General features: G+C 48.3%; 1 protein-coding gene across 5 annotated transcripts in view; it reads left to right on the top strand.

The window, feature by feature from the left end:
- LOC140427927 (solute carrier family 22 member 15-like) overlaps positions 1–23,008 on the top strand; it is a 120,838-nt gene that overhangs the window by 58,850 nt on the left and 38,980 nt on the right. For 2 of the 5 annotated variants that reach the window (XR_011948666.1, XR_011948665.1), the window contains exons 9-11: positions 1,920–2,026; positions 13,260–13,380; positions 21,434–21,506. Coding sequence is in view for 3 of the 5 variants with exons in the window: in XM_072513795.1 (XP_072369896.1) it covers positions 1,920–2,042; positions 13,260–13,380; positions 21,434–21,506 (317 nt within the window). In the remaining 2 variants the exon portion in view is untranslated. Of the gene's footprint in view, positions 1–1,919; positions 2,043–13,259; positions 13,381–21,433; positions 21,507–23,008 lie in introns of all 5 variants that reach the window. The other 3 variants (XM_072513795.1, XM_072513792.1, XM_072513793.1) reach the window with 2 other exon arrangements.

The raw sequence follows: 23,008 nt of genomic DNA, 5'->3' as shown, positions 1-23,008 counted from the left end.
GGGGATCTACTGACTTGTGCTGCCTGGTGTAGGCCATTGACCTTTTTACTGCTTGGAATGCCAGTCCTCCTGGTCACACTCCCCGAGCTGACAGCCACCGTCACCTCTTCCCAGGCGGCACTGGCTGCCCTATGGCTGACCCTCCGGGGAACAGGACATCCTTCCTGGCCTCCACACATCTAGCAGCCTCCCAGGCCAGTGTCTTCGAATCCTGACTCGGGTCCCCTCGGCACCATTGTTGCAAGCTGGCTGAGCTTGGCTGAGCAAGTGCAGCTTAAGTGCTGCTCGATCTTGTTCGTGGCGGGCTGGCGAGCGGGGTGCCTGTGAAACGGCTGGCGAGCCTTCATTTACGGCGAGAAGCCCGTGAGGCTTCGTTAAGTGGACCAGTTAATGTTGAATAGCGTTACTGGCCTCGCTGGACAGAGCGCCGGGAAGCATGCGATAATTCCTGCTCGCTACAACACTTAGAAATCTTTCTGGAGAATTACGCTCTACATATTTAAAAAACAATTCCTATGTCTCATTACCGATTCCATATTTAATCAAACTTCCATTTATCTTTTTCCATCTTCTAACATATTGTAAAAGATTGATATATGGTAACGAGAACAGCGATAATAACAAAATCCTCTGTTTCTCCCAACTCAGGACCTTCTCCTTCACATGCAACTTAAGAAAGAAGATCATGACCGCCCTTGGTGGCTCATTTGCTTTTGGCTTCAGCCTGAGCGACCGATGTGCCCTGTCCAACTCCTAGCAGAAGGGTACTTACCCCTCCCCACCAACACCGCCAGCATCTTTGCAAAGTACTCTATTGGCCTCGGGCCCTCCACCCCTTCAGGCAGGCCCGTGATCCACAGATTTTGCCGTCTTGACCTGTTCCCCAGGTCCTCCACCTTGGCTCTGAACCCTTTGTTGGCCTCTGCGTAGCTGTTCTTCTTATCGACTGATGCAAAATAAAGCTTTAAATCAAGTAATATGTGCCATTAACCCTTACTTCACAGGGCGGCATGGTGGCGCACTGGTTAGCACCGGGTTCGATCCCGGCCCCAGGTCACTGTCCATGTGGAGTTTGCACCTTCTCCCCGTATCTACGTGGGTCTCACTCCCTCAACCCAAATATATGCAGGGTAGGTGGTTTGGCCACGCTTAATTACCTCTTGGAAAAAAATAATTGAGTACTCTAAATTTATATTTTTTTAAAACGCTTACCGGGCAGCACGGTGGCACAGTGGTTAGCATTTCTGCCTACGGCGCTGAGGACCCGGGTTCGAATCCCGGCCCTGGGTCACTTTCCATGTGGAGTTTGCACATCCTCCCCGTGTCTGCGTGGGTTTCACCCCCACAACCCAAAGATGGGCAGGTTAGGTGGATTGGCCACGCTAAATTGCCCCTTAATTGGAAAAAATAATTGGGTGCTCTAAATTTATTTATTTTTAAACGCCTACTTCACAACCCTGTCTAAATTATTTTTGAATTGTTGGTTTTGAACTTATTTGCAAAATGGATGCAAATAAAATTCAACCCTGTTTTTATTCACTCCCCACTGATTATTATTGGTTTCAATTGAAATCACAGAATCCCTGCAGTGCAGAAAGAGGCAATTCGGCCCATCGAGTCTGCACCAATCCTCCGAAAGAACACCCCGCCTAGGCCCACTCCCCCATCCTATCCCCACAACCCCACATCTTGGGACTCTAAGGGGCAATTTAGGATGGCCTGTACAACTTTGGACTGTGGAAGAAAACCAAAGCAGGCGGAGGAAACCTAACCAGACACTGGGTGAATGTGCAAACCTCACACAGTCACAAACGCTGGATTTTAACCCGATACTAACCGTTGACATTGTAGGTGTTATAGTGGAACCCATGGGAGGTGCGTTTGTGTAATCCCCATTTTACCCCTGTTATCTCCCACAGGAGCCACTTGCTACCCTGCATCCTCCTTTAGGCAAGAGGGCAGGATGGTCTTGGATGCAGACTACTCTATAACCACCATCAAAGCCACTCTGATCAGCAGATGGGAGGTATGCTTGTATTGGGGTGAGCCAGCTTCTGTTTCTGTTGTGCCTGTTTCTGTTTCTATCTTCCCTCTACTGAGTGATAAACCACCCACTTGTGAGTTGGTTCAATCTAGTTGAATATCCAAGAACTGTGGAAACTCACATCACATCATGATGGATGAATTCCACTGGCAGCCTATGCCTCAATAAAAATCTGATAAAGGAGGTCTTGCATTGGCAGTCGTGCAGCTGGGCTACAATGATTGGATAAATTAGCTGTTGTATTTGAGTCGTGCAGTATCGCTTCTTTGATTTTGTAACAACTGTCAGATCAATATTTACTTCTTTTCCCTTACCCATTTTTGGAGCAAATTATGCAGTTTCATGATAGTTTTGCTATTATTCCTTCATAGTTGGAGTTATGCTTCCTTGTGAAGGATCAATATTAATTGCACTTTTATTCTGGGATTAAACACTACCAGTTTCCCTTTCTAAAACTGAGTGTACCATTGTGAAACTGACGTATTTTGTAATTTTTATCTTCCTTTGTACGTTCCAAATAATAACTGCTCATTAGGGGAAAACAGTAATTTGATTGCCATTCAATTTGAATGTTATTCAATTTTGGGCCTTAATTATGAATGGGAAATTCAAGGCCAGTATTTGTTGCTCTTGGATGGAGTGGCGTGTCACACCATTTCAGAGGGCAATTAAGAGACAACCATTGCTATTACTCTGAGTCACATGTAGGCCAGACCAGGTAAGGATGGCAGATTTTCCTCCCTGATGAACATTAATGAATCAGATGGGTTTTATACAACAATTGACAATTGTTTTGTGATCACCATACGAGACCAGCTTCTCACAGCCAGATTATTCATTGAATTCAGATTCCACCAGTTGCTGTGGTGGGATTCAAACACTTGCCCCACTGAACCACAGTCTCCCACATATCATTAGAGCTAACTGACTTTATAATCCTTTATGACTGCAATGTAGTGTATATGTTGTAAAACTTTATGGGAATGTAATTTGGATCTGTAGCAAATCAGTTTTCCTCCTAGGAGAGTGTGCTTTCCTGAGAGGTGCTCATGCAACCCGCACCATCTTGAGAATGGAATTCAAAACAGGCGTTCCCTGCAGATGCTGGAAGCATCTGACTGAGTTGTATTCTGCTATCACACGGCCTTTATCGCCAATTTCTAAATTTGGACCACGTGGATCGATTCAACAAATACGCAAATCGTTTATTAAAGCTTCCAGTTGCAAGAGGTTATTTAAAGAATGCGCAAATCCAGTTGCAGGTAGTGCAATTTTGATGAGCTTCTGCTATTGCAAACAGAGTATTCTGGAAAGTTTTTAGTGGTGTAATCTTGCAAGGAGTGGTGCTGCATCTTTAAAGGTAGGAAAGAGGGGTAAGTCACCTGTCCATAGAAAGTTTTAAGGGTCTGAAGTTGCAGTGACCTCAGCAAGAATAGAGCAGAGGCTGCAGAAAGGGTATGCTGCTTTCTGATAACAGTGGCAGGAAAGTATCATCCTGCACCTCCATCAACATTCTCCTTTATGCCATACCAAGGATTTCTTCTGAGTTACCTGTAACAGAACCCTACACGCGAGCTGACATGCAAATCATCCATTGACCTGGCTGCAGCCCAGTCATGACCCATGGGTGCTAATCCCAACACTATTGTTGCTGTTGCGGGGAAATTTGCATACGTGCATTGTGGTCACCGTAACTTGAAGGTGTACCTGTGCAAGAGACCCTAGCTGTTCAAGTGAAGGCAAGCATCCAGCAGAGGGCAGTAGAGCGGAGCTGCCAATTGGCTGTTGCGGGGAAATTTGCATACGTGCATTGTGGTCACCGTAACTTGAAGGTGGTTTATGGAGGAACTGTTGTCAAGTGACACTTAAACCCAAATCACTTCTTCAGTGTTTTCCTCCCTACCCACTCCTCTAACCAAAAAAACAACAACCACTGTAAGGATCCCAGCCGAGAGGAAGGCTGGAGGGCAGGTAGAAGTAGAAAGAAGTTGAACCGTGACGTCACAGCCTGCAGGTAAGTGATTGACTGATGACTGGTAAGTAGTTTTTCTTTTCCCTGAGGTGTTATCGTGCGGGGCGCAGTGGTTGCTGAGTGAGTGCTTGATGAGAAGGGGAGTAAATTTTTTAAAAAGGTACTGTAGAGAGTTTCCAGTTGAATCCAGTCAGAGTGAGGACAGAGTGACTGCTGGGTAAGTAGTAAAGATTTAAATTGTTTGCGCAGGCCCATAACAGCTGATTGCTGTTTTTGCGTGGGGTGCAGTGGTTGCTGGTTGTGTTTTATTTTTACCTGTATTTAAGTTGGGCAGTTTCTAAACCCTAAACACTGCACTTGTAGTGTCCCCAACCCTTCCACCTCCTTTAACCTAAGGGGCAGAGTGATTAACAGGTAAGCTCTTTTTTTTTTTTCTTATCTAGAGGGGATGGCAGGGAAGGTAGTGCAATGTTCCTCCTGCAGAATGTTTGAGGTCAGTCTCCCTGCTGATTTCATCTGTGGGAAGTGCACCCATCTCCAGTTCCTCCGAAACCGCGTTAGGGAACTGGAGCTGGATGAACTTCGGATCATTCGGGAGGCAGAGGTGGTTATAGATAGAAGCTTCAGGGATGTAGTTACTCCAAAGAATAAAGATAGATGGGTGACGGTGAGAGGGTCTGGGAGGAAGCAGTCAGTACAGGGATCCCCTGTGGTCGTTCCCCATAGTAACAAGTATACCGCTTTGGATACTGTTGGGGGGGGGGAACGGACTTACCAGGGGTAAGCCATGGGGTACAGGTCTCTGGCACAGCGTCTGTCCCTGTTGCTCAGAAGGGAAGGGGGGAGAGGAGTAGAGCATTAGTCATTGGAGACTCCATAGTTAGGGGGATAGATAGGAGATTCTGTGGGAATGAGAGAGACTTGCGGTTGGTGTGTTGCCTCCCAGGTGCCAGGGTCCGTGTTGGCTCGGATCGTGTTTTCGGGATCCTTAAGGGGGAGGGGGAGCAGCCTCAAGTCGTGGTCCACATAGGTACCAACGACATAGGTAGGAAAAGGAATAGGGATGTAAGGCAGGAATTCAGGGAGCTAGGGTGGAAACTTAGATCTAGGACAAACAGAGTTATTATCTCTGGGTTGTTACCCATGCCACGTGCTAGCAAGACGAGGAATAGGGAGAAAGAGGAGGTGAACAAGTGGCTACAGGGATAGTGCAGGAGGGAGGGTTTCAGATTCCTGGATAATTGGGGCTCATTCTGGGGTCGGTGGGACCTCTAGAAACGGGATGGTCTACACCTGGACCAGAGGGGTACCAATATCCTGGGGGAGAATTTTGCTAATGCTCTTCGGGAGGGTCTAAACTAGTTCAGGGGATTGGGAACCTGAATTGTAGCTCCAGTAAACAGGAAGTTGAGAATAGTGAGGTCATGAGTCAGGTTTCAAAGTTGCAGGAGTGTATCGGCAGGTAGGAAGTTGGTTTAAAGTGTGTCTTCTTCAATGCCAGGAGCATCCGGAATAAGGTGGGTGAACTTGCGGCATGGGTTGGTACCTGGGACTTCGATGTTGTGGCTATTTCGGAGACATGGATAGAGCAGGGACAGGAATGGTTGTTGCAGGTGCCGGGGTTTAGATATTTCAGTAACCTCAGGGAAGGTGGTAAAAGAGGGGGAGGGGTGGCATTTGTTAGTCAAGGACAGTATTACGGTGGCAGAAAGGACGTTTGATGAGGACTCGTCTACTGAGGTAGTATGGGCTGAGGTTAGAAACAGGAAAGGAGAGGTCACCCTGTTAGGAGTTTTCTATAGGCCTCCGAAAAATTCAAGAGATGTAGAGGAAAGGATTGCAAAGGTGATTCTGGATAGGAGCGAAAGCAACAGGGTAGTTGTTATGGGGGACTTTAACGTTCCAAATATTGACTGGAAATGCTATAGTTCGAGTACTTTAGATGGGTCAGTTTTTGTCCAATGTGTGCAGTAGGGTTTCCTGACACAGTATGTAGATAGGCCAACGAGAGGCGAGGCCATATTGGATTTGGTACTGGGTAATGAACCAGGACAGGTGTTGGATTTGGAGGTAGGTGAGCACTTTGGTGATAGTGACCACAATTCGATTATGTTTACTTTAGTGATGGAAAGGGATAGTTATATACCGCAGGGCAAGAGTTATATCTGGGGGAAAGGCAATTATGATGTGATGAGGCAAGACTTAGGATGCATCGGATGGAGAGGAAAACTGCAGGGGATGGGCACAATGGAAATGTGGAGCTTGTTCAAGCAACAGCTACTGCGTGTCCTTGATAAGTATGTACCTGTCAGGCAGGGAAGAAGTGGTCGAGCGAGGGAACCGTGGTTTACTAAAGCAGTCGAAACACTTGTCAAGAGGAAGAAGGAGGCTTATGTAAAGATGAGACATGAAGGTTCAGTTAGGGCGCTCGAGAGTTATAAGTTAGCTTGGCAGGACCTAAAGAGAGAGCTAAGAAGAGCCAGGAGGGGACATGAGAAGTCTTTGGCAGGTAGGATCAAGGATAACCCTAAAGCTTTATATAGATATGTTAGGAATAAAAGAATGATTTGGGTAAGAGTAGGGCCAGTCAAGGACAGTAGTGGGAAGTTGTGCGTGGAGTCCGAGGAGATAGGAGAGGTGCTAAATGAATATTTTTCATCAGTATTCACACAGGAAAAAGACAATGTTGTCGAGGGGAATACTGAGATTCAGGCTACTAGACTAGAAGGGCTTGAGGTTCATAAGGAGTAGGTGTTAGCAATTCTGAAAAGTGTGAAAATAGATAAGTTCCCTGGGCCGGATGGGATTTATCCTCGGATTCTCTGGGAAGCTAGGGAGGAGATTGCTGAGCCTTTGGCTTTGATCTTTAAGTCATCTTTGTCTACAGGAATAGTGCCAGAAGACTGGAGGATAGCAAATGTCCCCTTGTTCAAGAAGGGGAGTAGAGACAACCCCGGTAACTATAGACCAGTGAGCCTTACTTCTGTTGTGGGCAAAGTCTTGGAAAGGTTTATAAGAGATAGGATGTATAATCATCTGGAAAGGAATAATTTGATTAGAGATAGTCAACACGGTTTTGTGATGGGTAGGTCATGCCTCACAAACCTTATTGAGTTCTTTGAGAAGGTGACCAAACAGGTGGATGAGGGTAAAGCAGTTGATGTGGTGTATATGGATTTCAGTAAAGCGTTTGATACAGTTCTTCACGGTAGGCTACTGCAGAAAATACAGAGGCATGGGATTCAGGGTGATTTAGCAGTTTGGATCAGAAATTGGCTGGCTGGAAGAAGACAAAGGGTGGTGGTTGATGGGAAATGTTCAGACTGGAGTCCAGTTACTAGTGGTATACCACAAGGATCTTTTGGGGCCACTGCTGTTTGTCATTTTTATAAATGACCTGGAGGAGGGTGTAGAAGGATGGGTAAGTAAATTTGCAGATGACACTAAAGTCGGTGGAGTTGTGGACAGTGCGGAAGGATGTTACAAGTTACAGAGGGACATAGATAAGCTGAAGCGCTGGGCTGAGAGGTGGCAAATGGAGTTTAATGCAGAAAAGTGTGAGGTAATTCATTTTGGAAGGAATAACAGGAAAACAGAGTACTGGACTAATGGTAAGATTCGTGGTAGTGTGGATGAGCAGAGAGATCTCGGTGTCCATGTACATAGACCCCTGAAATTTGCCACCCAGGTTGAGAGGGTTGTTAAGAAGGTGTACAGTGTGTTGGCTTTTATTGTTAGAGGGATTGAGTTTCGGAGCCATGACTTCATGTTGTAGCTGCACAAATCTCTGGTGCGGCCGCGTTTGGAGTATTGCGTGCAATTCTGGTCGCCGCATTATAGGAAGGATGTGGAAGCATTGGAAAGGGTGCAGATTAGATTTACCAGAATGTTGTCTGGTATGGAGGGAAGATCTTATGAGGGAAGGCTGAGGGATTTGAGGCTGTTTTCGTTGGAGAGAAGAAGGTTAAGAGGTGACTTAATTGAGGCATACACGCTGATCAGAGGATTGGATAGGGTGGACAGTGAGAGCCTTTTTCCTCGGATGGTGATGTCTAGCACGAGGGGACATAGCTTTAAAATGAGGGGAGATAGATATAAGACAGATGTCAGGGGTAGGTTATTTACTCAGAGAGTAGTAAGGGTGTGGAATGTCCTGCCTGCAACAGTAGTGGACTCGCCAACACTAAGGGCATTCAAATGGTCATTAGATAGATATATGGACGCTAAGGAAATAGTGTAGATGGGCTTTAGAGTGGTTTCACAGGTCGGAGCAACATAGAAGGCCGAAGGGCCTGTACTGCGCTGTTATGTTCTATGGTAGGATTTAAGTATACACAGTACCAATATCAAAACTGGCTGCGAGTGTCAGACAGTGATGAATCTGCCTAGCATCAGCAGTAAAACAAATTTAAGAAAACATAATGGGATGTGACCTGCCCAGCAACAGGTAGAAATCTACCTGGAGACAGAAGTAGCCAGTATTCACAAGGCCGCATGAGCTGAGTCTTTCCCAGTAACATGATCAGAAGGCAAAGATAAGAATCAGATATGAATAGCTATGATAGATAGATAGAAAATACAGCACAGAACAGGCCCTTCAGCCCACGATGTTGTGCCGAACCTTTATCCTAGATTTATCATAGATTATCATTGAATTTACAGTGCAGAAGGAGGCCATTCGGCCCTTTGAGTCTGCACCGGCTCTTGGAAAGAGCACCCTACCCAAACTCAACACCTCCACCCAACACCAAGGGCAATTTGGACATTAAGGGCAATTTATCATTGGCCAATTCACCTAACCCGCACATCTTTGGACTGTGGGAGGAAACCGGAGCACCCGGAGGAAACCCACGCAGACACTGGGAGGATGTGCAGACTCCGCACAGACAGTGACCCAAGCCGGAATCGAACCTGGGACCCTGGAGCTGTGAAGCAATTGTGCTATCCACAATGCTACCGTGCTGCCCTTGAGAACAAATAAATCTACACTATATCATTTTACCGTAATCCATGTACCTATCCAATAGCTGCTTGAAGGTCCCTAATGTTTCCGACTCAACTACTTCCACAGGCAGTGCATTCCATGCCCCCACTACTCTCTGGGTAAAGAACCTACCTCTGATATCCCTCCTATATCTTCCACCTTTCACCTTAAATTTATGTCCCCTTGTAATGGTTTGTTCCACTTGGGGAAAAAGTCTCTGACTGTCTACTCTATCTATTCCCCTGATCATCTTATAAACCTCTATCAAGTCGCCCCTCATCCTTCTCCGTTCTAATGAGAAAAGGCCTAGCACCCTCAACCTTTCCTCGTAAGACCTACTCTCCATTCCAGGCAACATCCTGGTAAATCTTCTTTGCACCTTTTCCAAAGCTTCCACATCCTTCCTAAAATGAGGCGACCAAAACTGTACACAGTACTCCAAATGTGGCCTTACCAAAGTTTTGTACAGCTGCATCATCACCTCACGGCTCTTAAATTCAATCCCTCTGTTAATGAACGCGAGCACACCATAGGCCTTCTTCACAGCTCTATCCACTTGAGTGGCAACTTTCAAAGATGTATGAATATAGACCCCAAGATCTCTCTGCTCCTCCACATTGCCAAGAACTCTACCGTTAACCCTGTATTCCGCATTCATATTTGTCCTTCCAAAATGGACAACCTCACACTTTTCAGGGTTAAACTCCATCTGCCACTTCTCAGCCCAGCTCTGCATCCTATCTATGTCTCTTTGCAGCCGACAACAGCCCTCCTTACTATTCACAACTCCACCAATCTTCGTATCGTCTGCAAATTTACTGACCCACCCTTCAACTCCCTCATCCAAGTCATTAATGAAAATCACAAACAGCAGAGGACCCAGAACTGATCCCTGCGGTACGCCACTGGTAACTGGGATCCAGGCTGAATATTTGCCATCCACCACCACTCTCTGACTTCTATCGGTTAGCCAGTTCGTTATCCAACTGGCCAAATTTCCCACTATCCCATGCCTCCTTACTTTCTTCATAAGTCTTTCTTTATGAGTAGAAACAGTTTACCTAGACAGTTGGGACGATCAATGAGGTATATTTATAATAATGTCTTGAATCAAGGAATTTAATAGGGTCATACAGCCAAATACACAGAAGGCAAAATCAAAGTGGAAGAAAGGTATAATTGGCCGGACCCTCGGAAGCAAGGCAGGCCAGTTGCCCCCAGCAGGCTCAGAAAGAAGGAGACAAGCCAGTTTCCAGCCACCAGGCCCGAAGGTCACGTTTTACTTCTAACAGTCTCCAAGCCTAACTGATAAGGCAGTGCAGAAAACCTTTGTACAGGCAATTTAAATATTTTCTGGATCAGGAAAAGATGTTTCCCAGACTTGATTATCATTTCAGTATTGTGTGGTAACTATGAGCGGGTTTATAACTTGTATATTTATTTAATTTGGATGTTTGGGGAACAGGGGAAGTCTTAAAGAGTTCAGGTATCGTAGATATATTTTGGAACAGGGGATGTTTACTACATAAACTGTGGGTATGTTTAGTAATTCATAAACCATAATTGTCGTAGAGTCGAAGAGTCTTCTTTGTGTGAATTTGTCTTTACTTTAATAAATAATCTTTAATAATTATTTCACAACAACTGGGGTTTCACTTGTCTCCTTACCAAAACAAAACTACACCCCATGAAACATGTTCGAAATTGGGATATCCTCGCAGATAACGTCAGCATGCTTCTTGACACAGACCAAGTGACAGATCCTTTCCATCAGTGATGTGTCATTGCTCTCTTTGATCCTCATTAGGCTGTTATGGCTGGAGGGTAGCAGTTTTTGGGTGTCGGGATGGTTGGGGGGTGTGGCAAATAGGGTGGAGTGGGAAGTAGAGATCTGTGGTAATGCCATCTGCAGTTATCTCATTGTGACAGGTAGGATGAGAATGAGGATACGAAGAGAACATCTTCAATGTTCTCACTAATGCTGGATGCCATGGGCTCTGTTGCAGCTGTCCTCATGATGCAGCGAACCATTTATTCTAAAATGGTTAGGAGATGGAATCGTCTTTGTCTTCTGCCAATTTTGTTCTTCTCCCTTCTCTTGTATGCTGCCTTATCTTGCAAGAAGAAAGTCTGAAAAGTCAGCATGATGCAGAGAACCATTTATTCTAAAATGGTTAGGTGATGGAATCGTCTTTGTCTTCTGCCAATTTTGTTCTTCTCCCTTCCCTTGTATGCTGCCTTGTCTTGCAAGAAGAAAGTCAGAAAAGTCAGCAATGTGCCAGCCATTTTTAAAGATGGAGAGAGAAAGAGGTGAATGAGGTTGGCATCCTGGTAGGTGCGTGAAGTGGAGCATCTGATGTGTTCGGAGTACCAGAAACAAGTGTTGGGTGATTGATTAGGCTGTGTTTCAATGAGCAGTGTAAGGATAGGAGATGCCATATGAAAATGCATTCACTGACCTTCATGACCCTCGCGCGTCAGATGACCTATTGTGGTACTGCTGCAGGCCTTCGGGTTCAGATACCTGGCCATCATCATTTACTTCTTTTTCCAATGTCTCACACTCCACCAAGTAACCTTGGCATCTCTCCTCCTGCCCATGTCCCCTAGTAAGACTTCCAGCACTGCATTTTAAATCCTTGTTTAGAAATGCTGCAATTGTTTTCAGCAGCATACGCCTGTGATTCCTTGGCGTGTTCCTTTAAGAGGGATAGTCTGTCTTTAAGAGCAGAAGACAGACTGTGCCATGTGCTGGTAGCACACGGTGCTGGACTCCCTGTTGAGCACACAGGGCAGAGCGATCGGTGTGGGAGTGGAAATGTGATAGTTAGAAGCTCAGGAATGTTGAGGGTGTTGGGTGTTGGTGAGTAGGAGGTTAGAGAGAGTGGGAGGTCGGGGGGTGGAGTCGGCGAGGGGTGGGTGAGGGTTTGGGAATGGTGGGGCGTCAGAGATGGGGGTCTGAGGTCGGATGTGGACAGGGTTTGGGGCTTTGGAGCACGGGGTGGTTGGAGGATGGGAAGGGTGGGAGATCAGGGTTCTGTGGGGGTTTGGGGTGGGGATAGTGAAGTCTTTGGGGGGGCTGATGATTGGGGGAGTAAAGGGCAGCACGGTGGCGCAAGTGGTAGCACTGTTGCATCATGGCGCTGAGGTCCCAGGTTCAATCCCGGCTCTGGGTCACTGTCCATGTGAAGTTTGCACATTCTCCCCGTGTTCGTATGGGTTTCGCCCCCACAACCCAAAGATGGGCAGTGTTAGGTGGATTGGCCACACTAAATTGCCCCTTAATTGGAAAAAATGCATTGGGCACTCTAAATTTTTTTTTAAAAATGATTAGGGGAGTACAAGTTCTGAGCGGGTGGGTCAGCTTGTGCCCTCAGGGTTAATCGGAGGTCTGGTTAGGGGCAGGGTGGTGCGGGCTTGTGGGGTATTGACAATCATTGAATCGTTTGGGGGGGGGCGTCCAGGTGTTGAGGGGTACCGTGTCAGGTGGGTGTGAGGGGAGTCCCATAGGATTTGGGGGTGTAGGGCAGTCCCGTGTGGTTTGGGCTGGGTGTTTACAATAGTTACTATGAAGATAGAAGAGGGTTTAATTCTTCCAACCTTTTTTGGGTAACGATTGGTGCAACCCTGGTGAAACCATCCAAAGTTTAAATCAATTTTAAGATTGTTCCCAGTGCAAGGCAATAGTCCAGAGGAAGTTTGTGCTTCCAGGCAATTATCGTGCAAACCCTTATGAGCAAGATTCCCCAGTGCATCTTTGGGTACCCGCCAAATCCAGTGCTGGGGAGCTCAGAAGTTGTGGACCGGTATTCATTTAATTCTGGGAATTTTCTTCTGTTTTCCCCCATTTTGTGTTTTCAGTGAAGGATGCCATCTGGTTTTACTTTGCCATTTAACTTTTTGTTTTTTCACTTTACATTCTTCTTTTCTCCCTTATCTTGAAGTTGCTGTTTGTGCTGGAATTTAATGGGTGACACTATCCATTGTCTTGTTTGACAATGATGTCAAGACGTTCAGCTTTGGAGAGTATCACAGACTGATCCTGTTCACATGTACATGCTAACACCTTTGAGCATGAGTCATTAAATATCCTGGAGAGTTTCTTTTTTGGAGAATCTTTCCTTTCCTAAACCTAATTTCCTGAGTCTAAGTTGTTAACGGATGCTATTAAATTATACTTATTGGTTGGATTTCTATTGTGCGAATTTTATTCAAAATATTTTCATAGTTCAGACTGGATATGCTTTTCTCTTTTTCAGGTATTGGAATATATTCTGTTGTCAACGTCCGATATTTTTCCATTTTGGGTAAACTATCAATAAGTGCTGCATTTAACGTAGTCTATATCTACACCTCTGAGCTCTATCCCACCTCTGTCAGGTAAGTCTGAGATACATGTGAAATTTTAAGAGTAACTGCAGGTATGTGCTTATATCCCATTTGGAATTCCAGTTATGTCCTGATTTTCTCAGTTGTGCTTTTTTCCAGTGCAATTTTTAAATTTGTTATTATGATGGGCATGACACCAACAATCCCCAGTTTATTTCCAAAAGCATTAAGAATCAATCATGTGATGTGAGACTGGGGTAAAATGTAGGATAGACTCGGTCAGAGTGGCTTATTCCCTGATGGCTGATATCTTCCTGTTCTCAAATCCACCTCCCTACCTGTTCCTCGTATCCCTTTAGCCCGTTTCTTTTTCAGAAATATATCTATCTCCTTCTTGAAACCGTTTAATGACTCAGATCCCACCGCACTATGGGGCAGTGAGTTCCATAAATTCACCACCCTCTGCGAGAAGTAGTTCCTTCTCATGTCAGTTCTAAATCTACCGCCACTCAACCTAGATCTGTGACCTCTTGTTCTAGATTACCCTACTAGGGGAAACATTTGGTCTACCTTTCACTTATCAATCCCTTTTAATATCGTGTATACCTCACCTCGATCAGATCCCCCCTCATCCTTACAAACTCCAGAAAGTATAAACCCAAAGGGATTAATCTATCCTTGTACGTCAACCCTTTCACCCTCTGAATCAATGTGGTGAATCTCCTCCGAACTACCTTCAATGCCACCACATCCTTCCTCAAATAAGGAGACCAAAACTGGACACAATCCAGATGTGACCTCACCAGCACGCTATACAATTGCAACAACACTTCTCTACTTTTATTCTCCAGTCCTTTTGCAATAAACACCAAAATTTCATTTGCCTTTTTAATTACATTACCTACATATCAACTTTCTGCAAATCATGAACAAAGACACCCAGATCCCTCTGCCCAGGCGCGTTTTGAATCCGCTTTACATTTAGATAATTTGTCTTTCTATTTTTTCAGCCAAATGGATAACCTCATGCTTATCTACATTAAACTTCATCTGCCATATTTTGGTCCAATCTCCTAGCCTAACTATATCCACCTGTAAAATCTTTAACTCCTCTTCACTGCCTGCTTTCCCACCTATTTTAGTATCATCCGCAAATGTTGCTATATTACACTCTGTCCCTACTTGCAGATCATTTATATAGATTGTGAACAGTTGAGGTCCATTTGACCCCATCCTCTGATTTCTGTCAGTCAGCCAATCCTCATTCCAATTTGTACTCTGCCGCCAATCTCCTGCGATCTCACCTTCTGGATCAGACTTTTATGTGGCACCTTGTCAGACGCCTTCTGGAAGTCTAGATATACACATCCACAGGTTCCCCATTATCCACCTTACTGCTCACGTCCTCAAAGAACTCAAGATAGTTTGTCAAGCATGACTTACCCTTCATTAAACCAGATGATACTGGTGGATTGAGCTTTGTCTTTCCAAATGTTCAGTCACCTCCTCAATGATTGATTCCAGCAACATTCCCCAACACAAGAGGTCAAACTAACTGATCTGTAGTTTCCTACTTTTTGCCCCTCATCCTTTTTGAAAAGGGTAGTCACATTAGCGTCTTTCCAATCCACCAGGACCCTTCCAGAATCCAGGGAATTCTAAAATATCATAACCACTGTACTTTAATTGAGAAGTATTTAATATCTCCCTGAATATTTGCCATTGTTCCTCAGCTATCCTATCCTCAATTATTTGCGCCCAATCTGCTTGAACCAACTCTTGCCCAATGCTAAAACTCCAGTATCGCACTTGGCTCCTCTCACTCAAACTGAATTTGAAATTCTTTTTTAAAAAAAATAAACATTTTATTGAGGTATTTTAGGTTTTACAACAACAAAATAAACAATGTACATGAGTTTATAAACACAGTGCAAAAGCCGTCTTCCTCCCTTACAGGTCCCACCTTTATTAACCCCCTACACAAAACTAAGCTAACCCCCACCCCCATCCCCCCACCCCACCCCCCTTCTGCTGACGATTAATTTTCCGCAAAGAACTCGACGAACGGCTGCCACCTTCGGGCGAACCCTAACATTGACCCTCTCAAGGCGAACTTGATTTTCTCCAAACAAAGAAAGCTAGCCATGTCAGATAGCCAGGTCTCTGACTTCGAGGGCATTGAGTCCCTCCAAGCTGATAATATCCGTCTCCGGGCTACCAGGGAAGCAAAGGCCAGAACGTCTGCCTCTTTCTCCTCTTGGGTTCCTGGATCTTCCGACACCCTGAAAATCGCCACCTCTGGACTCCGTGCCACCCTTGTTTTCAACACCATGGACATGACATCTGCAAACTCCTGCCAGAATTCCCTAAGCTTTGGGCATGTCCAGAACATGTGGACATGGTTCGCTGGTCCTCCCGCACACCTTGCACACCTATTTTTTACACCAAAGAATCTGCTCATCCAGGCAACTGTCATGTGAGCCCGGTGAACAACCTTAAACTGTATCAGGCTGAGCCTGGCACATGTTGTGGACGCGTTGACTCTACTCGGCGCGTCCGCCCAGAAACCATCCTCTATCTCTCCGCCCAACTCCTCTTCCCACTTGCGCTTCAGCTCCTCCGTCTGCGTCCCCTCTGACCCATGAGTTCCCTGTAGATGTCGGAGACCTTCCCTTCTCCCACCCACACTCTGGAAACTACCCTGTCCTGTATCCCCCTTGGTCATAGGAGCGGGAAGGTTGAAACCTGCCTGCGTAGGAAGTCCTGCACCTGCAGGTACCTAAACTTGTTTCCCCTCGCCAATCCAAATTTCTCCTCCAGCTCCCTCAGGCTTGGAAAGCTCCCCTCTATAAACATATCTCCCATCCTCTCAATCCCTGCTCTCTGCCATCTCTGAAACCCCCCGCCCATCCTTCCCGGAGCAAACAGGTGATTATTACAAATTGGAGACCAGACCGATGCTCCCTCCGCTCCCACATGTCTTCTCCATTGCCCCCAGACTCTCAGGGCCGTCACCACCATGGGACTGGTGGAATACAGTGGTGGCGGGAACGGCAGAGATGCCGTTATCAACGCCCCCATGCTGGTGCCATTCCGTGAAGCCGCCTCCATACGCTCCCATGCCGACACTTCCCCCACCACCCACTTCCTGATCATGGCTATATTCGACACCCAATAGTAATTACTGAAGTTTGGCAGCGCCAGCCCGCCCTCTCCCCGGCTCTGCTCAAGCATCCCCTCGCGGGGTCTTACCCGCCCATACAAAGCCAGTGATCACTTTGTTGACCCGTTTAAAAAAGGACCGCCGAGTAAAGATGGGAAGACACTGAAACACAAACCGGAATCTTGGGAGGACTGTCATCTTCACCGTCTGGACCCTCCCAGCTAATGACAACAGGAGTGCGTACTACCTCCGAAAATTGTCCTTCATTTGGTCTTCTAGTCGGGCCAGATTTAGTTTGTGCAGCCGTTCCCATTCCCGCGCCACTTGGATGCCTAGGTACCAAAAGCTTCACCCTACTACTCTAAACGGCAGTTCCCCCAGTCGCCTCTCCTGTCCCCTTGCCTGGACCGCAAACATCTCACTTTTCCCCATATGTAGTTTATACCCAGAAAACCGGCCAAATTCCCCCAAAATCCTCATGATTTCTTCCATCCCCTCTGCTGTGTCCGATATATACAGGAACAGGTCATCTGTGTAAAGCGAGACTCTGTGTTCCACTCCCCCTCGGACCAGCCCCTTCCAGCCCTCAGTGCAATTGCCAGCGGCTCTATGGCTAACACGAACAACAGTAGGGAGAGGGGGCATCCCTGTCTCGGCCCTCGATGCAGCCTAAAATAGTCCGATGTTGTCCTATTCGTCCGTACACTCGCCACAGGAGCCTGATACAGCAACCTGACCCAGTCAATAAAGCCCCGCCCAAACCCGAACCGTCCCAGTACCTCCCACAGATATTCCCATTCTACTCGATTAAAAGCCTTCTCTGCATCCATTGTGACCACTACCTCCACCTCCCTACCTTCTGGGGGCATCATGATCACGTTTGACAACCTTCTTACATTGGCCACCAACTGCCTTCCCTTAACAAACCCCGTCTGGTCCTCCCCAATAACTTCCGGAACACAATCCTCAATCCTAGAGGACAAAACTTTGGCCAGTGGTTTGGCGTCCACATTCAATAGGAATATCGGCCTGGAGGACCCACACAGCTCTGGGTCCTTGTCCCACTTCAGGATCAGCGAATTTGTGGCCTGTGACATCGTCTGGGGAAGCACCCCAAGCTCCCTTACCTCATTGAATGTCCTCACCAACAGCGGCCCCAATATCCCAGAGAATGTTTTATAGAACTCCACTGGGTACCCGACTGCATGGCCTTCAGACCCTCCGCTATCTCTTCCATCCCGATCGGGGTCCCCAGCCCTTCTACCAGCTTCCCATACACCTTCGGGAAATTCAGCCGCCCGAGGAAGTGCTTCATCACCTCCGGCCCAGCTGAAAGTTCTGACCCGTACAGCCTACTATAAAACTCCTTAAACGCCTTATTCACCCGTGTTGAATAACCAGGCTCCCGTCCCCATCCTTTACTTTCCCTATCTCCCTGGCTGCCTCCCTCTTTCTAAGCTGCTGTGCAAGCACTCTGCTTACCTTCTCTCCATGCTCATAAATCGCCCCCCTCGCCTTTCTCAGGCGCTCTACCGCCCTCCCTGTAGTTAACAAGCCGAACTCGCCTGTAGTCTCCGCCATTCCCTTAAAAGCGCTGCCTCTGGGGTCTCTGCATATCTCCTATTGATCTGTAGAATCTCCTTTACCAGTCGGTTCGTCGCTGCCGTGTCTACCCTCTCCCTGTGGGCCCGTATCGAGATCAGCTCCCCTCTAACCACCGCCTTCAATGCCTCCCAGACCACCGCTGCCGAAACTTGCCCCGTGTCGTTGACTTCCAGGTAATTCTGAATACATTTCCTCAGCCGCCCGCACACCTCTTCGTCAGCTAAAAGTCCCACGCCTAACCTCCAGTGCGGACGCCGGTTACTGTCTTTACTAACCTGTAGGTCAACCCGGTGTGGGGCAAGGTCTGAGATTGTGATCGCTGAGTACCCCGTGTCCACCACCCCCGTCACTGGAACCCTGCTCAAAATGAAAAAATCAATCTGGGAGTATTTATGCACGTGAGAGTAGAAGGAGAACTCCTTCAATCTAGCTGTCCAAATCTCCATGGGTCCATCCCCCCCCCTCAATCAGCTCCATGAACCCTTTTAGTTCCTTTGCCATTGCTGGCACCCTGGCCGTTTTTGAGCTTGACCGGTCTAAACCAGGGTCAATAACTGTGTTGAAGTCCCCTCCTATGACCAACTTATGCGAATCCAATCCGGTATCTTCCCCAGCATCCACTTTATAAACTCCACAAGGTCCCAATTTGGTGCATACACATTTATTAGTACCACCTGTACCCCCTCCAATTTCCCACTGACCATAATGTACCGCCCTCCCACATCCGAAACTATTCTTCCCGCCTCAAACACCACTCGCTTGTTGATCAGGATCGCGACCCCTCTAGTCTTCGAGTCCAGTCCCGAGTGAAAAACCTGTCCGACCCATCCGTTCCTTAATCTAATCTGGTCAGCTACTGTAAGGTGCGTCTCCTGTAGCATTACCACGTCCGCCTTCAGTCCTCTCAACTGCACGAATACATGTGCCCTTTTGACCGGCCCATTTAGCTTAGCCCTCGTACATTCCAGGTGATCAGCCTAGTTGGGGTCTCATTGCCGACCCCCCCCCCCTTCGCCGATCAGCCATCCCCTTTCTTGGGCTAGTCTCCAGCCCGCGCTCCATGCCTCCACCAGCCCGCCCCCAGGCAGCCTCCGCCCCCAACCTCCTCTCTGTCCCTTAGCAAAAATCTCTCTGTCGTCAGCAGAACATTCCCCCCCCCCCCCCTAGTAACAGCACAAAGTAAATCGACCCCTCGATAAGCCTAACATCTGCTCACCTCCCACTGCGCTTCCGTGAGCTAGCCCGCCCAGGTAACTTGGTGGCCCCCGCTCCTGGCACCAGACGTTCTCCCACCTATTGTTCCCTCCCTCCCCCCCCCCCCACTCATACATACATATTCAAATGAAAGACAATCCCAACACAAGTGCCTGACAAAAAAAAACGCTAAACAAAGAAAAGATCAAGCAAAAGATCCAGCATCTAACAAACACACCTCCATCCCCCAACAGTGCAAATGTAAACTTTAACTCACTCAACTCTGCAACTGGCCCCAAATCCATACAGAAGGCATTACAAGTAACGTCCACAGAATGGAATCGTGCTGTAAGTCTTGATCCAGCAATTTTTAAGGTGTGTGGCCCGAGTTGTCATCCAATCTTATTTATATGGCCTTATCCCCTTTCTCCCCCAACTGGCTTTTTTGATTGATCCGGTATTAAACCTGGAGGCACCAGTTCATAAGATCTGTTGTTCTAAAGTCATTGGCTGGGATTCTCCGATCCCGCGGCCAAGTTCTGACGTCGGCGTGAAAAGCAGCGGCAACCATTCCGGCGTCAACGGTCCTGGATCATCAGGTATGCTCCCCTTCCTAGTGAGCTAGGTCGGCGCCGGAGTGGTCCCCGCAGCTCCAGCCGACGCGAGTTTGCACATGCGCGCTACGGCCGGCGCGAGTTTGCGCATGTGCGCCACGGCCGGCGTGATTCCGCGCGTGTGCGTTGGTTCCCGTCGGCGGGCGGGCTGGTTCCGTGGGGGGCCTATGTTCGTCCGCGTCGGGCCCCTGTAGGCTCCACCATATTTCCCGGGGGCCGGCGTGGAGGAACATAGGCCCCACCACGGAACCAGCCCGCCTGCCGGTCGGTAGGCCCCGATCGCGGGCCAGGCCCCCCGGGGTCGGATCTCCCCGCCCCCTCCACCAGGAAGGCCCCCGCACACACAGCTTCCAGGTCCCGCCGTGTGGGACCATACGTGACCCACGCCAGCGGGATTCGGCCAAACTCGGAAGCCACTCAGCCCGTCAGGGCCCGTAGAAGTGCCGGGGGGTGGCGATTTCAACGGCTATCCCGCGGGCACCTGAGAATTTGCGCCGGAGAATCGGCGAGCAGGCGTATGGGTGGCATGGCGCAATTCTCCCCCCCCCCCCCCCCCCCGCCCCCCCCCCGGGGGTTTCTCCGACCTGGGCGGGGTCTGAGAATCCCAGCCATTATATCTTATCTATTATATTTGCAATAATTCTTGATCTGTACTGTACCTGTTTTGCTTTGAAAATGTTTTTCTTGCATTATTTCGAAATGAAAAATCCAAAAAAAAATATTGAAAACGTGATCTGGGGCGTCATTCTCCAACCCCCCACCGGGTCAGAGAATCGCCGGGGGCTGGCGTGAATCCCGCCCCTGCTGGTTGCCGAAGTCTCCGGCACCGGATATTTGGCGGGAATCGGGCCGCGCCAGTTGGCGGGCCCCCCGCTGGATTCTCCGGCCCGGATGGGCCGAAGTCCCGCCAATAAATTGCCTGTCCCGCCGGCATGGATTAAACCACCTTTTGAACGGCGGGACAAGGCGGCGTGTGCGGGCTCCGGGGTCCTGGGGGGGGCGCGGGGCAATCTGGCCCCGAGGGGTGCCCCCACGGTGGCCTGGCCCGCGATCGGGGCCCACCGATCCGCGGGCAGGCCTATGCCATGGGGGCACTCTTTCCCTTCCGCCTCCGTCACGGTCTCCACCATGGCGGAGGCGGAAGAGACTCCCTCCACTGCGCATGCGTGGGAAACTGTCAGCGGCCGCTGACGCTCCCGCACATGCGCCGCCCGGAGATGTCATTTCCGCGCCAGCTGGCGGGGCAACAAAGGCCGTTTCCGCCAGCTGGCGGGGCGGAAATTCCTCCGGCGCCGGCCTAGCCCCTCAATGTTGGGGCTCGGCCCCCAAAGATGCGGAGCATTCCGCACCTTTTGGGGCGGCGCGATGCCCGTCTGATTGGTGCCGTTTTGGGTGCCAGTCGGCGGACATCGTGCCGTTTCAGGAGAATTTCGCCCAAGGAGTGGATATTGAGCCATTCTGCAAGTTGTGATTTGTGATTTTAGATTTCACAATTTTGACTACTTGGTTCTCCCTTGTTTTTCTACAGGAATGTTGGATTGGGCACTTGTTCCATGTCTTCTAGATTGGGAGGAATCATTGCACCCTTTCTTCCATTACTGGTTAGTGTACAGTCTCCTTGTCTCTCATTAACTTTTTCCAACCCCCTTCCATGTTTCTTTTCCCTCCATCCTTGAAGGGCACGGTTATCGGTACCTAACTTTGTTTACACTTATTTGAGTACAGAATATGCCTTCATCTCTTTGCTTTACAGTAAAATCATTTAATCAGTAATTAAAATATATTGTTATCAGTAAAATGTGCTGGGATATTGTTCACATTAAAAGCACATATTGTTGTTCAGTCTCTTAAGTGACAGCATTCTCCTGTGTTTGTATTTATGGTTTTGACATTTGTTTTGGGCAGCACAATAGTGAGTAGGTTGATATTCATTGGTGATGGACTAAACCATGCCAAGTGACCACTTTCAACAATGAGAGCCATTACTTTGCAAACTTGATCTTCTGTCGAAACTAAGTTACTGCTAGGAAATGGAAATTTAAACAGAATCCTTTATATCAAAAATAAATGGACCCAATCTAGAGCCTTTGTGCTGAAAATCATTTTGGCTCCACTAAACTGTTGAATGAAATCAAGGATATATTTCTGCATCAAAATACAGTAGAAACCGTTTACATGTCATTAGCGGGCCACCCGCACAGTTTGCCCGTTCCCCCCCCCCCCCCCCCCCCCGCCAGCCCAGACCAGCACACCCCTCACACCCATCAGACAGAGCACCATTGTAACAGGTGCTTATTGTGAACAAATATTTGCCAATTTATGCCCTAGCCCCTATAACTAAACTGTGCCCTGCACCCATGCCAACTTAACTGGTATCTCCTTTTCTGGTCTAATGGGCTCTAACGCTACACCTAGGCGGATACCCAGGCAGAAGTAGAGGTGACCTGCTGTAATTCCCGCCCTACGACTTGGGGCCCTGTTGGCAGGCGTCTTCTGGAGTGGCTGGGCACGGCTGCTGCTCGGGTGTCCCGGGTGATATGGTGCCATCCCTTTCTGCCTGCTGTCCAGCAGATGTGCCTGGGGCAGAGGTGGAGGTGTCCAAGGTGCTGCGGTGTTCCGGCACCTCCCCTGCAGCAGTCACTGGCATGGGCCCCATCACCACCTCCTCAGTCGGGTTGCACGATGGCCCCCGGGCTACTCCATGGGATGGGGGTGCGAGGGGAGCTATCCCCTGAGGCTCCCCTGACACCTGACACTGCCAGTCGTGGAGGCCCGCTCTGATCTCGACCAGGGTCTGCATGTTTGCGGCCATGGAGCACAGGGAATGGACCATCTCCGTCTGGGGCAGCGCCACATCACCCATTGACTGTGCCACCTTCTTCAGGGTTTGTGCCATATCAGTCAGTGAATGTGCCAACTCACTCTGGGACTGGGCCCCCTCCCTCTGTCTGTGCCATATCGGCCAGCGCCTGGGCAATGCCGCCGACGTTCCCAGCCATGGCCTGCTGTGACTGGGCCACGCTCAGGATCACCGCTGCGATTTCCAGGTGGCCCTGGGAAATAGTCCCCTGAGTCCTTCCCCATACCCAGGCCTTGATCCATA

The sequence above is a fragment of the Scyliorhinus torazame genome, chromosome 8, assembly GCF_047496885.1.
Source record: "Scyliorhinus torazame isolate Kashiwa2021f chromosome 8, sScyTor2.1, whole genome shotgun sequence".
Lineage (NCBI taxonomy): Eukaryota > Metazoa > Chordata > Chondrichthyes > Carcharhiniformes > Scyliorhinidae > Scyliorhinus > Scyliorhinus torazame.
This window is presented reverse-complemented; position numbering and strand designations above follow the sequence as displayed.